Raw genomic sequence first — 15,641 nt, forward strand, 5'->3', positions numbered from 1 at the left:
AAAAGAAAATGATGAGGCTGTTTATATGACCACATCGATCCAAAGCTGTTACTGTGCAGCAGCAGCTCACTGTCATTTGCATGTGATTTAATAATAAAAAAAGATGACAGACCGAGCAGAACGCCGCTGCTCTCCGGAGCGAGACTCGTCCTTTATCGACACATGTGTCCTCCTGCGGCGCTCCGACGGCTGCAGAGGTTTAATGAACTGAGGGAGGAACTCTTCAGTCTCTCACTCAGAGATAAGTGCAGGAGTCTTTGTTATGTTTTTTTTTTTTTTTTTTCTAAATGCAGATTGAAACGTCTGGGGAGCGATTAGTCAAACGAGGTTTATTTGCATCTTTGCTTTGCGCTGCCTTGTTAGAACGAACCTCCCACCTGTTTGCACCTCTCCTCCCACCGGTGCACCGCGCCGCCGCCGCCGCTGGCATCAAAGCACCACACACACACACAGCCAGGTGGAGGTGGGGGGTGAGGGGGGCAAAGCTGATCTCAGGTCTGGAAACTGTTGGTGTTGGTGCTGATGGTCAGTTTCCTTTTTTAATATCGACTATTCTGGCCTGAAAGTACTAAACTGTGGATCTTATTTCACCGTCCAGCTCCACATGGTCACATGTTTCCTGTTAGAGGGGGGAGGGACTTGTTTTAGAGATTGATTGACAGCTACAGTAGCCAATAGCGTTCAATGTAGTACCCGTGTGGGATTAGACAGTAGAAAATAGGCAGGACTTCTCTCCTCCTCCACCTGGCGACCTCATCGATGAGTCAGAGGAAGAAGATGTGGATGATGAAGACATTTCTATATGTTTGAGTCGACAGCTGAAGGAAGCAGTCACACAGGCTCATCCAGGAGGAACGCAAATTTAAATTTGATGCAAAATCAGGATGAGTGCAGGATGAGTCATCAAACATTTTGCAGGATGAGAAAAATACGTAGATTTAGATGTAAAAACACTTCAATAATAACTTTTTGATATGAATTTTGGTTTATATGGGGAGATACATGAACAAGATGGCAGCATGTCCTTTGTCTCTGTCAGGTGTCTGTCTGTTTTAGTGTTTTTAGTGGATTTTAAGGATTTTTATCTAAGGATTTTGCACGAATAAATGGCCAACTCTCAAAGGTCTGTGGATTGTTCATGTTTTGTCCGCTTTGGAAGGCTGCTCTGCCTTATGCTCCGGCCTGCTCCTTCTGCTTGTGGACTGGTTGCTAGCTGTGGCTTGTTCTGAGCTCTTTGAAACTGTGAGGTGCGATTGACTTTCTGCCTGGAGCTGCTGTGGTGGGGCTTGAGGGCTTGAGGTCCTAAATCACAGCAGCACACAGCAGTTTCTTATACACTGCTTTGGGGCTTGGGATCCACCTCACCCATCCTGCACTGCTTTAGAGGCCTGCTCCATCCATCCTGCTCTATAGCCTAAGGCCTTTCCATCCAGTCACCCTGCTCTGTATCCTGCGGCCTGCTCTGCAGCCTGAAGCCTGAAGCTTGCTTCATCATCCTGCTCTACAGCCTGCGGCCTGTTACATCCTCCCTGCTCTGCAGCCTGAGGCCTTTCCATCCACCCTGCTCTGCAGCCTGAAGCCTGGTTCATCACCCTGCTCTGCAGCCTGAGGCCTTTCCATCCACCCTGCTCTGCAGCCTGCGGCCTGCTCCATCCACCCTGCTCTGCAGCCTGAAGCCTGGTTCATCACCCTGCTCTGCAGCCTGCGGCCTGTTACATCCTCCCTGCTCTGCAGCCTGAAGCCTGGTTCATCACCCTGCTCTGCAGCCTGCGGCCTGTTACATCCTCCCTGCTCTGCAGCCTGAGGCCTGCTCCATCCACCCTGCTCTGCAGCCTGAAGCCTGGTTCATCACCCTGCTCTGCAGCCTGCGGCCTGCTCCATCCACCCTGCTCTGCAGCCTGAAGCCTGGTTCATCACCCTGCTCTGCAGCCTGCGGCCTGCTTCATCCACCCTGCTCTGCAGCCTGAAGCCTGGTTCATCACCCTGCTCTGCAGCCTACGGCTTGTTCCATCCACCCTGCTCTGCAGCCTGCAGCCTGCTCCATCCACCCTGCTCTGCAGCCTGCGGCCTGCTTCATCCACCCTGCTCTGCAGCCTGCGGCCTGCTCCATCCACCCTGCTCTGCGATACACCGCTTCCTTGCACGTCGTTTTTCTTTCTTGGGACTAGACTCTGTGCAGGTACTATGCATTCTTTTTTCACGGTCCTCATCGCTACTGTGACTCTCTTGGACTTTGGGTTAACCAGCCACCATGGGGAGTGCACATCAGCTATTGTGCTTTCTCCTCCAATTATTCCAAACCCTGAAACCAATAACTTGCTTAGTGAACGAAGTGAACACGTGCTGATTCATTTTTATATGGATTCTTTTATCTTTGCACAATGGTTATGTCTTGTTTGCACCTCTGTCTTGGAATCAAACTTCATATTGTCTGATAAGTCTCTTGTCATGTTGCATGCTAGACTACACTCCAAAACAGAAACACCTAGCAACCTTGAAATTACTAGGAAAAGATTTCTGTTGTTTATTTTACTTTTGATCTCTGGTATTCAGCCAAACCCTGGTCCTGGTACTGCTATCTGTAACACACCTGCTGAATTTAAGGATAGAACCGGGCTAGGTGTAATCCATTTGAATATTCGTAGTCTGCCATCAAAGATTGATATGCTGCACATCTGGGCAAAATCAACTGATGCAGATGTCATTGTTTTGTCTGAAACGTGGCTTAGCAAATCTTATTCTGACAAAGCCATCTCCATCAAAGGGTATAATGTATTTAGGGCCGACCGCCCCAAGAAAGGGGGCGGGGTTGCAATTTATTGTAAATCAAAATTTAATGTAAATGTCCTGCAGTCCAAATCAATCAGTAAACAGTTTGAGTTCTTAGCCATAAATCTTGAAATTTCAAATGGGTTTTTTATTACTGTTGCGGGCTGTTATAGACCCCCATCAGCTACTGCTGAAGCGCTAACTTCTCTGAATCAGCTTTTAGCTGACCTGAATTACAAGGAAATAATATTAACTGGTGATCTAAATTGGGATTGGCTAAATTCTAAATCCGATGCCTTCAAGGATTCCTGTGTTTCATTAAATCTTACACAGCTCATTGAAAGCACCACACACCCTAACTTGAAGTGTCCAGAAAAATCATCTTTAATTGACCTGTTTTTGACTAATGCTCCACACAAGTACTCTATGTCAGGTGTCTTTGCAAACGATATAAGTGACCACTGTGTGATTGCTGCAGTCAGAAATGCCAAAATTCCAAAATCCAAACCTCGTATTTTGATAAAACGTAATATGAAGGCCTTTGTTGAACAGGGGTTCTTCCATGATTTATATAATTTTAACTGGGACCGTATTGAATTGATTGATGATGTAGAGACTGCATGGCAATTCTTCTCTGAGGGTTTCTCTTCCCTGCTTGATAAGCATGCTCCCTTCAGAAGATATAGGGTTAAGGGTAGGGATAATCCCTGGTTCACACCTGATTTAGCCGATTTACTGCATAATAGAAATCTTGCCTGGGCTAAAGCCAGAAAGACTCAGTCTGAGGCTGATAAACTTATATTTAGGCAACTCAGAAATCGTTTTACCTTTCTTATCAAAAAAGCAAAGTCCAGTTTTTATCTCTCTACAATAACGAAAAATCTAAACGACCCTAAGAAATTTTGGAAAGTGATCAAATCTATCTCAGCCACTGATAATCATAGTGAACTCCCATCCTGTATTGCTAATGACGCTACCACTGTAACTGACAGGGCTACTATACTTGATTGTTTTAATAATCATTTTTCTGCCTCGGGTTCGTTATTTTCTAGGTCTTCTTCCACAATTGCTATGCCTGCCCTTAATCCTGTGTCCTCTGCCCTAGATGTTGGTAACACATCTCTAGGCCATATTTCTGCTGGTCAACCTTCCTTTGTTTTTAGGTTGTTCTCAGTGGAAGAGGTCCGTAGAGCTCTTCTCTCTCTTGACATTACTAAATCTGCAGGCCCAGATCACCTGGAACCATATTTTTTAAAGCTTGCAGCTGATTTTATTGCCAAGCCTCTTCAATATCTGTTTAACCTGTCTATCACTACGAATTGTATTCCTGAAATTTGGAAAGTTGCTTACGTCCTTCCCCTTTTGAAAGGGGGGACCCTACTTGTTTAAATAATTATCGACCTATCTCCAAGTTGTCCATCCTGTCGAAGGTCCTTGAAGGTCTAGTAAATGACCAGTTGAAGGATTTCCTTCATACTTACAACATTCTCTCTCCATATCAATCCGGCTTCAGGAAACAACACAGCACAATTACGGCCACCCTCAAACTCACCAATGACATAATAGACTGGCTGGATCATAAGAAATTTTGCACAGCTCTTTTTGTTGACCTTTCTAAGGCCTTCGACACAGTCGATCATTCTATTCTGAAGCGACGACTGCTCGACATAGGTTTATCTGAGCAGGCCGTTGGTTGGTTTGATAATTATTTGTCTAATAGAAAACAATGTGTTCACTTTGAAGGCAGTTCATCCAATTTGCTAAATGTTCTACCGGTGTGCCTCAGGGCTCAGTTCTGGGACCAATTTTGTTTGTTATTTATGTAAATACATTGGGCAGAAACATTCCAAATGCCAAATTTCATTTTTATGCTGATGACACGGTTATCTATTGTTGTGGCTCCACTCTTGCTGAGGCCCTTGGCAACTTACAGATTGCTTTTAACCTTGTGGAAAGTCAGCTCATTGAGCTAAGACTTGTCTTAAACGCTGTCAAAACTAAACTGATGATATTTTCTAATGGCAGGGAAGTACCTGTGTCTCCTCCCAGCATTTTGTCATTACAAGGTTGTGAGATTGAACTTCTGACCTGTTACAAGTATCTCGGCATTTTAATCGATGATCGGCTTTCTTTTAAACCACATGTAGAAAACCTGGTAAAAAAATTAAGACTGAAACTGGGATTCTTTTTCCGTCACAGATCTTGTTTTTCTTTTTCTACCAGGAAAAAGTTGGTTGCTGCCACTTTCCTCCCTGTACTTGATTATGGGGACCTCTTGTATGCCCCTGCAAATTGTCTGCGCTCTCTGGACACCGTGTATCATGGTGCCTTAAGGTTTGTCACTGGATGTAAAGCCCTCACTCACCACTGCACTTTATATGCCCGAGTTGAGTGGCCATCTCTGGCAGCACGCCGCCTTATACATTGGCATATTTTTATTTATAAAGTCATTTTGGGTCTGCTCCCCCTCTATTTATGTAACTATCTCTCCAAATCTCAAAGCAATTACCGCCTACGTTCAAATGAGTTTTATTTATTAAACGTGCCCAAAGTCAACACTGAACTTGGTAAGCACTGTTTTAAGTATGCTGCACCTGCTGCTTGGAATGCACTGCAGAAAACTCTAAAGCTAAAGGAGCTGATCAACCTTGGATCTTTGAAAACTCGTGTGAGAGAAATTGGAGCAGCTTCATATCGCACTTGTTCTTGTTTTAATGTGAATCCGAACTTTTAGTCCTGTTGCTTTTATCTTGTATTGTATTTTATCTGTGTGTTGTGTGATTTCTGTGTTATGTATGTGTAATAACTTTTCTGCTGCTGTCTTGGCCAGGCTTCCCTTGAAAAAGAGGCCATTGTGTCTCAATGGGACCGACCTGGTTAAATAAAGGCATAATAAAAAAAAAAAAAAAATAAAAAAAATAAAAAAAATAAAAAAAATTAATACGTGAATACAGGAGGAACATAGATGTTTCATCACTCCCCGATGATACAGTCAATACAGAAAACTGAAGATCTCTGTCTCTCTCCCAGGATAAATGTCTCTGAGCTCCGTCTCATCTGCTCCTGTTTAATATCGCATTCAGCTTTGAAATAATGGTGAAACACTTTTGCTCGTCACACGCGCTCATCTCCAAGACGCACGTCGGGAACGAGGGAACCAATTTGCCTTAAAGTGCCGTAATCTTTTGTCACATTTTTTGAAAGAGAGATTCATGAGTGAACCTGGTGAGAGCGTACGGATCACACTTCATACTTTAGGACAGAAATGTGGATTTTTTTTTTTGTGGCTGGTTAAAATGGATGTCTTTAAAGGAACAAAAGCGGGAACATGGTGCATCTCCAGAAAAAAAAAAAGAAGAAAAAAAAAGAAAAAGGCGTCCACTTTGAAGCACTCTGGCGTGAAGACAGGAGGTGTGTTTGTGCGGCGGTAATGGACCTTAATGGTCGGCTCAGTCAGTGACTTCCACTCTTTCACACCTTTTGCAGATCTGAAGGCACTTAAAGGACTAAAGAGGACGAAGCTGTGCTGATCAGCATGGATCAGTTAGCAGGTCAACGCACTGTCAGGAGACACACTCCCGGAGACGACTGTGACCAAAAAAAAAAAAAAAATCATCTGCATCAATGTCCAAATATTGAAAAACCCCGACAACAATTCATTCGTTCTGCTGAAATTAACCACGGCTGTCAAATCAAAAATGATCTTGACGTTTCAATACGGACGTGAGGGGAAGACGGCTTCACCTCCAGGTCCCACATGGAGCAATAGAGTCTTTAGAAGGCCATTGTCGGGCTGTCACAACCCCCCCTAATGCCCCCCCACCACCCTCGACCCTGCTGGATGAACTCATCACAGGCAGATGTGAGGTTGGGGTGACGAGGGCTGTGACACTGACACTGAATGCACCACGAAGAGTTGTCTGTGCTGACAGCAGTTGTCTGTTATCTGTCTGTCTGCACGATAACCGTTCAATCTTCAGATGAGCGCTTCAAAGACTTCAGATTGATTTTCATACGCTCCATTTTAGACAATGTTATCACACTTTAAATGTCTTTTCTTTTTTTTCCCTCTTGTTTGCAATGGGATTTTATTCATTTTTTAAAGCTCTCACTGGCCTCTTACCATCCTATATTAACTCTTTAGTTTCTATTTAATGCAAGTCTCTATCATAACTGGCTCACACTGTCCAGTTTTTCTTACTGTGCACCTGCAACCATCTGAAACTTACCACACTTCTATCATTAGGACGATTTAAATCCATAACTGCATCTTATTTTACCTCCAACTGCTCCTGTTTTTAACTAGATTTCTCAAGTTTTCAATTTATCTTTGTCACTTTTACTTTTTGGTTTTTCAGATTTCGGATATGCTTAAGTATGTTTCAAGCATTTTGTGTTGTGTCTTGTCCTTAAATGTTTTGTGTTTTGTCTCTATATTGCAAATGAGGTTGCTCCTCAATATATTTCCGAGTTTGAATAAAGGTTATAAATAAAATTGTGCTGAATTGTTTCATGCCACATACGAGGGCTGATCTTAATTTGAAAGGACCCATGCAGGTACTTCTGATTTCCTCTTCACTAAATAAAGTAACTGCTGTTTCCTGCGATTTCTCTGCAACATCATGAACAGACCTCAACGGTTTTAACTGGAGTCCGAAACAAGACAAAACAAAACAAAGAAGCGTCTGCAGAAGCTTTTAAAGCAAGATAAAAGAGAGCGTTTGACTGACGGCTGATCTGAGCTCTGCACACACATTAACCACCACGAACATGTGGCTCGAACAAAAAAAAAAAAGACCTGGAGGATAACCAAGTTAAAAATTAGGTGGCACTATAACGACATTAAGCACATCACTCAACTTAATTGAAGATAATGTGACTTGATCTCTGTGAACAGTTACCACTGTGAGAAAAGAACGTGATAAAAGAGTCGTTTTTAAGCGATGCTTTTTTGATGGACACATCATTTTCAGATCTATTCCCCTCACGTCTGTTGTTTCTGTGGAGGCAGAATGAGTCGATATGTTTAATGTGTCAATTAAAACCAAACTAGAGGGAAGTTTACATTGATTTTCATAGGTCTTTTTAACGCTATTGATTGAACTTTCTGCTTTAAAAACAGTTTAATATGGTCTTTTTTTTTTTTTTTGCAGTGCACTGAGGGTCAGCAGAGGCGATGACATTAAGAGCAGGGTGAAGATGTTACCCCTGCCCTGACCCCCCCACCCCCCCTCCTCTGTCACCCAGCACCCTGATGCTATAGAGGCTGACCTCCACGTTCACCTCCCTGAAGGCCGACACAGGCCACATGCTGATTGGCTAACTGGATTTTAGCAGAGAAAGGAGAGACGGAGAGAGGGAGGAGATAATGTCTCAATAAAGATGTTTAAAGGCCGTTTTGATTCAGGAACAAAGAAGAGAAAACTTTATTTATACAGAAACTATAACAAAGTTCACAGATTTCAAAGGACGTGAGTCAGGAGACAAACGTCTTAATAAGGTTTTAACGTCTCTGCGAGAACTAGACTAAACTAGACACACACACACGCACCACAAATAAAACACTTATTACAGCGCTGAGATCGTCGCCTATAGTTTCAGCCTGGGTGGCCGCAGTGGGAAGTGAGAAAAAGAGCGACGGGCCGGTGCCAAGCTCGACCCCGCTGAGCTGCACCCAGCGGAAAATGTACAGGAATTTGTCCCGGTGGCTTGTTGACAACTTATAGTGTCACATCTCACACTGACACACAACACAGTACAAGGCCAACAGGACACACACACTCTCACACCAACACACACACACACACACACACACACACACCAACACACACCCCTCACCATGGAGGGGGAGCTAGCTATACATATCACTCTCTAATTATATATCAATCATCCCGGAGGAGCATGTGTTGAAGCAGGGGAGTGCACAAGATGGCTCCTGTCTGCAGCTTCAGTCCAGCGTCCCATCAGACTGACGTTCAGATCTTAAAGGGATAGTTCAACATTTTGGCAAATTGGCCCATTGCCATAATCGCTATAGTCATAGCAGTAGGTTCGTTACCTTTAATTGCCGGTGCATGCTATTTTTAGAACGGCGGAGCAGAGCCGCGAGCTGCTCAGAGCTACGCTACGGAGGCTCATGGGATTTCTTGGTTTCCCTCATCAAACTCATCAAATACACAATCCAACAACTCCACAACGCTCTGGTGGACAAGTTGTGACCTGCACAACCGCCGTTCTGAAAGTAGCTTGCACCGACAATTAAAGGTAACGAACCTATGACTATAGGGATTATGGCAATGGGCCAATTTGCCAAAATGTTGAACTATCCCTTTAATATGGTACGACACCTCTATGTACAGGAGATTTTACTGAATAAATAAATATCTGTGTGTCAATTCACATTTTTATCATCAGTGAAGATCCCAACACGCTGAAAAGTTGTCAGAGCCACAGCCGTCCGTGCACGAGCTGGAGCGTCCTGAGGGCTGGTGACAGGTGTGTGTATGTGTGGATCAGTGTATGTGTGTGTGTGTGTGTGTGTGTGTGTGTGTGTGTGTGTGTGTGTGTGTGTGTGTGAGTGGGGACAGAGGGAGGGAGACAACTGCTGTTGGTCTGCTGGGAGCAGATGTTGGAGATCTCTGTAAACTGTTAATAGCTGCAGGATCTCATTACATTTAACCCTTTAAATGCCAAAGCTCCACTAAGGGGGTTAGGGTCGGGAGAAAGTGTCTCTCAGTCACTGCCTCAGTCACTACACACACACAGACACACACTCTTACACTCTACAGCACATTGAATTCCTCTTTTATTCTCATAGATCCTGATGTTTCTACTTATTAACACAAATTCCCGCTCTTGCAAACAGAAAGAAGTCATCACTAATAAAACACACCATCACTCAGGTCGGTACACTCATGGTCTGGTATGAGGAGAGGCTTGATTTTCTGCTAATGCTAGCAAACTTTAGTACATTTGTTCAGCGCTGAGTCAGTATTGACTTTTGGTTGACTTGCTCTGCTGTTACACTAACATGTGAAATCTAATTGTAGCTGCAAAAAGCAACACAAACCAGGCTAACAGGAAGTGAAGGGATGGGATATGAAAGGAGAGCTAGGGAGTTTTAAAGCTCATGGAAACAAAAAAAATAAACCAGAATTCATGCGCTGAGAAAAAAAGCTGCAGAGCCACATGAAACGCTGAGAGGAGCGACTTTAAACTTTGATCACAGAGTCAAAATGTCCATAAACAGCTGATGTAAGTGGTTAAGTTACAAAAATACTGCTCTGCTAAAACAATAAAACAATACACTGTAAAAAGTTGTGCTAAATTCAGAGTGTGTATATGTGGAAAGCAACAGGTTTGAAGTCACAATGAGGTTTGTTAATGATTAAATAGTGAATATCAACAGGTAAATCTCCTCATCCTCTCTTTATAAATATATAAAATTCAGAGTGCTGACACAGGACAGAAGGATCCTGGGAGAATTTACATCTCTGGACATAATTTCAAGAATTTATATGTCGTTAAGTTTAAGTTTATTTTGAAGCAAAACACACGTTTTGACTGTTTGAATTCCGATGTCGTTACCACACCGACTCCGTCTTTTAATCCCGCAGCTCGGGGCCATTAAACCAACACAAACGTAAACCAAGCCCTATTACTTTAAGCAGTGCCATTCCACATGAGAGCCCCAGTGTTTAGAGTGAATCCGATGACAAAACCGAGCACAACAGCTGTTTGCTGCACCGCGTTACTGTCAACACCGAGCTATCACGCGAGCACGCACGTAGTATCTGTTGTGCTCCCACTCTGATTTCAGCTGCAGCAGTTTGAGCCTCTAAATATATTTCGGGGTCTGAATCCCCCCTGGTGGCCCTGAGGAGTGGTTTTCTGACCTTTATTCACCGTGAGAAGATTCAGCACTCTCTCACCACTCCGCCTCACACTTCTTTCCACTTATAGAAATTCACACCAGGGACGATCGCCGTGTGATCTACACTGACGGACGCACAGCAGCTCCGCGGGATTAAGATGCCTTGCTAAAAGGCACTTTAAGCGGAGCTGAACATCGCCTCCTCCTCAGGGCGGATTCCCGTGGAGCTGGTGTGAGGATTTGAATCTCTAAATCGCAGCGGCGCTCCTCTAACACTTCGGGGGCGTTAACAAGTCTGAGGAGAGATTCTCTCACCTTGATGCCTCCCATCCGCTGCTCTCCCTTGAACTCTTTGCCGTTCTTCAGCCAGTGGATCGTCGGCGGCGGGTTTCCGGCGGCGGCGCAGCGGAATTTGACGGTGTTGGCAGCGGGAACGGCCAGAAGCTTCTTGTCCATCCGGTCCGGCCTGGTCCAATATGGAGCTTCTGTTGGGGGACACAAAAACAAGGTTCTGGAGTCAGTCGTGGAGAACGAATATAACATTTAACGGATGGTTTGAGTCATTTGAGACAAAACTAAATCTTAAGAACGGGAACTCTGAGAAACCTCAAAGTATTTGACCCAAGTCGAACATGAAGCCCTTTGAAACAAATCTCAGGTGAAGTCTCAAGTTATTAAAGACAAGTCAAGTCATTTAAGACATCATTCATTCAAGCAAAGTTTCTCTGAGTAAGTGTCAAATCATTGAAGGTCAATCTCAAGTCATTCAACCAATTATGTAAGATTAAGATTAAAAGTGTCCAGTCGGTCCAGATCTTTCCAGAAAAACCCAAGTCACAAGTCTCAGGTCAAGTCTTAAGTCATGCGAATCAGGTTTCTAGTGATCTGAGTCTAATATCAAGGGCCACGTTATAAATAACAACTCTTAAATCGAGTCTCAAGTCTGTCAGAGCTGTTAAAGTCGTTCAAAGTTGTTCTGGTCTGAACATCTGAGCAAGTCTCAAATCATCTCAAATCAACTCATCTGAGATTAGACAAAGTGAAGTCTTCAGTCGGCCAAAGTTTAAAGTCTTTCAAGAAAAACTCAAGTCACACGTGAAGGTCAAACTCAAGTCGTACGTCAACTCATCTGAAATTAGTCAGAGTGAAGTCTCCAGTCGGTCCAAGTTTAAAGTCTCTTAGGAAAACCACAAAGTCACAAGTCTCATGTCTGTCAGAGTCGGTCAAGTCTTTAGTCAGGTGAAGTTTCTAGTCATGTCAAGTACCAAGTCGAGTCTTGAGTCTGTCAGAGCCGTTAAAGTCGTTGAAAGTCACACAAAATTTAAACCCTTCCTCTTGTTTTAAACAGGGTTTTCGTGGAGGTGACTGAAGGTTGTTGTTTCTTTCAAGTCTTTAAGGACTCAACGTCTCAGGTCGTCACTTTTGCGACTCCTTGCCAAGATGTGTCAAACTGCTTTGTTGTCCTTAAGCTTTCCATTTATTTTCTCAGATCACAGACATTTTTTTGGGAGGGGAGGAAAGACCCTGCAGGAATTCATAGTTACATGTTTTTGAAATTGCTAAAAGATGGCACAGATGGGACAACTTGTACCTCCGCCCTGTCTCCAAATTGGTCCATATTGGACGAGTTATGTACTTATGCCAGAACAGATGTGAGGTTGTGGTTTCACTGGAGGTCTTCCCTCGTTGTCCTGATGAACAACACACACTACCTGGGTCGTTTACACAAAGTACTATCATCTCTATACTGGACCCGAGTCCGCAGTAAAGATTATCTATCTATCTATCTATCTATCTATCTATCTATCTATCTATCTATCTATCTATCTATCTATCTATCTATCTATCTATCTATCTATCTATCTATCTATCTATCTATCTATCTATCCATCCATCCATCCATCTATCCATCCATCCATCCATCCATCCATCCATCCATCCATCCATCCGCTACTGTGAGTTTGAAAGCTTAAAGGAATAGTTCACCAAAAAAATTAAATGCAGTCATTATTGACTCACCAACTTTGTATAAGAAAAATAGAGCTAGACACAAAAACGTCCATAAAACTACACAAAAAACATTTCATATTCCTCCACACTGCTCGTCCACTGCAATCCAAGTGTCCTGAAGCGATATAGCTCAGAGTTTACTCTAAACGGCGTCATTTAGGACATTTTTACAGCCTAAACAGTCCTGTATTTCGAGTAAACTCTGGACTATATCTCTTCAGGACACTTGGATTGCAGTGGACGAGCAGTGACAGGAAGATTAAATGGTTTTTGTGTAGTTTAATGGACATTTTTGTGTCGGGCGCTATTGACTCTCATATAAAGTTTTCTTTGGACTACGAACCAGACTCCCGGGTCTCCAGATGCACTTTGAGGGATAAAAAACTACTCCGGAGTATTCATCAGCATGAGGGTGAGTCACTAATGACTGAATTGAATTTTTTGGTGAACTATTCCTTTAAAAAATTATAAAAGCAGGTGAGTGTGAGGATGTTTTACTCCTTTACAGTCGGGATGAGACCGTTATAAACCCTGACTGTCTCACAGCTTCACAGCCGCTGTCCGAAGAGATACAGTAAAGTTGGAGACGCCGCGGCCGGTGTAAAACGCAGCGTGACAAGACGCTGAATAGACAACAAAACCTGTGTGTGTATATGTGTGTGTGCGAAGCGTCGTGAGGGTCAGACGAGGCTCATCGTCTTCTTCCACCTCGCCCAACAAAGCAGGAGTTCATTTGAATCATCTGGTCCTGAGAGTTTGGAAACCTGTCAGGGCGATTTATTGAGTTGTATTGAGAAGACGACGCACAAAAGGGAAGAGGAGCGAGTCAGAGAGGCCTATTGTCGCTGCTGTGTGGGTGTGGAGGGTGAGAGCGCTGATGCATGGCTCACTCACACTCTTTATACTGTGTGTGTGTGTGTCTGTGTGAGAGTGTGTGTGTGTGTGTGTGTGTGTGTGTGTTTCCATGCAGGACAAAAGCCGGGGAGGTGGCTGACCGGTCATCAGATGTCTCTTTTACTTTCTAAATGCAGGAGGAGAGAGTGGAGCTAATTACCATCTCAATATCTGAGGCTTGTATGTGTGTTTGTGTGCACTCATGTGTGTGTGTGTGTTGCTATCAGACATGGTCAAACAATAGCTGAGGAGTACGGTGGCCCTGAGGTGCAAATCACAACAGCAAATCAGAAAACACGACAAAAAGAGAAAACACAATAACAAAACAGAAAACACAACGACAAAAAACTGTTTTGTTTTCTCTTTTTGTGTTGCGTTTTCTCTTTTTGTGTTGTGTTTTACCTTTTTGTGTTGTGTTTTCTCTTTTTGCCGTTGTGTTTTCTCTTTTGCCGTTGTGTTTTCTCTTTTTGTGTTGTGTTTTCTCTTTTTGTGTTGTGTTTTCTCTTTTGCCGTAGTGTTTTCTCTTTTTGCTTTGCGTTTTCTCTTTTGCCGTTGTGTTTTCTGATTTGCTGTTGTGTTTTCTCTTTTTTGCCATTGTGTTTTCTGATTGGTTGAACCTCTGGGCCACCGTAGTGATTCTCACCCTTCAGCAGCAGCAGCAGCTGAACGAGTGGAGCTGAAGTTATCAGAGCAGCTCAGGTGAGATATCGATCACACACACAGGTAGTAGATTTAGATTTTCTGTGATTATCATCTTTGTTTGTGTGTGTGTTTGTGTGTGTGTGCTGCTCTGATATATCTCTGACACACACACACACACACACACACACACACAGACACACACTCTTGCGGCTGCTGCCATAAAAGTTTGGCTCCAGTTTTGCAGAGTAATTACAAGCAGACGAAGCTGTGAGAGGTTCAGTGATGAAAGACACAGACGGATCTTCTTAGAAAGCAAACAAACACAACGTTACTTCACTTCTATTCAACCCACTGTGTGTGTGTGTGTGTGTCTGTGTGTGTTAGCAAACTCTAATGGAGCAGTTGAACGCAGCTCCCTGCTTGAGTTACAGACTCCCCAGCTTGCAAAGACAAACACTCTCCACGTGCAACCACACACACACACAGACACACACACAGACGGCTGCTTCCACCTTAAAAGGGAAATCTCTGTTAGATATCATTACTTCTCTCTCCGTCTGCGTCTCCTCTGTCTCGGCGTATTTGGAGCGACACTGAACGCAGCGTGGGACAATCCTCCGAGGAGTCTGAACACATTGTTTTCTTGGCATAGTAATGAGCCACACACACACTCGGTCAAACAGAAACACACACCGAGGTTTTTAAACAGTCTCTCTCTCTCTCCCGATGTGTGGTCCTCCTCCTCTTCTCTTCCTCCTCCTCCTCCTCCTGATTCTTCTACTGCTCCTGAACTCATGTAGACCTGAAAACACCTTTCTCCTTTCTTCACTGTGACGTTTCTAACCCAAAAATAGACGCTGGTCTGGGTTCAGTGGGAGCCACGCATGGTTTTGTCCCAAAAAACACACTGAGGAAGGTTTATCCACCGACCGTTAGCCGCTAAGTGCTAACTGCTCTGTTTCTGCACCTGTCAGTAAAACGGATCTGAGGTGTTTTGTTCTTCTGCTCATTCCTCAGTTTATAAGAGAATCTAAAATGCATTATTTAAATTTTTTTGAGAGAAACTCTCTCTTTTTCATAATTAGAATTAGTTTCAAGCTCCGGAAATGAATGAAAATGAATGAGAATGACAAAAAACAAAGACGTAGCTTGGGAGAATATGTCAATAATGACAGAATAAAGTAAAAATAATAATAAAGCCCACCCCACAGTGTTAAGATTTACCTAATAGCAGCAAATATGCAATATAGTGTATGCAAAATTGTTAAAGGGATAGTTCAACATTTTGGCAAATCAACAAAACAACTCTGTCTGGTAACGTTCTGTTATTATTTCATAGCGTGGTGAATGTGCAGGTCACAACTTGTCCACCAGAGCGTTTTGGAGTTGTTGGATTGTGTATTTGATGACTTTGATGAGGGAAACCAAGAACTCCCATGAGCCTCCACAGCGT

The 15,641-nt window shown here is 43.4% G+C and overlaps 1 protein-coding gene across 8 annotated transcripts in view; it reads right to left on the minus strand.

The window, feature by feature from the left end:
- The window catches only part of fgfr3 (fibroblast growth factor receptor 3), an 84,600-nt gene that overhangs the window by 31,193 nt on the left and 37,766 nt on the right, over window positions 1-15,641 (minus strand). For all 8 annotated transcript variants that reach the window (XM_085766911.1, XM_085766912.1, XM_085766910.1 and 5 more), the window contains exon 4: window positions 10,958-11,127. In XM_085766911.1, the coding sequence (XP_085623037.1) occupies window positions 10,958-11,127 (170 nt within the window). The remainder of the gene's footprint in view (window positions 1-10,957; window positions 11,128-15,641) is intronic.

This window comes from Trachurus japonicus, chromosome 22 (assembly GCF_045865225.1).
Source record: "Trachurus japonicus isolate A0001 chromosome 22, Traja_1.0".
In the NCBI taxonomy this organism is placed as follows: domain Eukaryota; kingdom Metazoa; phylum Chordata; class Actinopteri; order Carangiformes; family Carangidae; genus Trachurus; species Trachurus japonicus.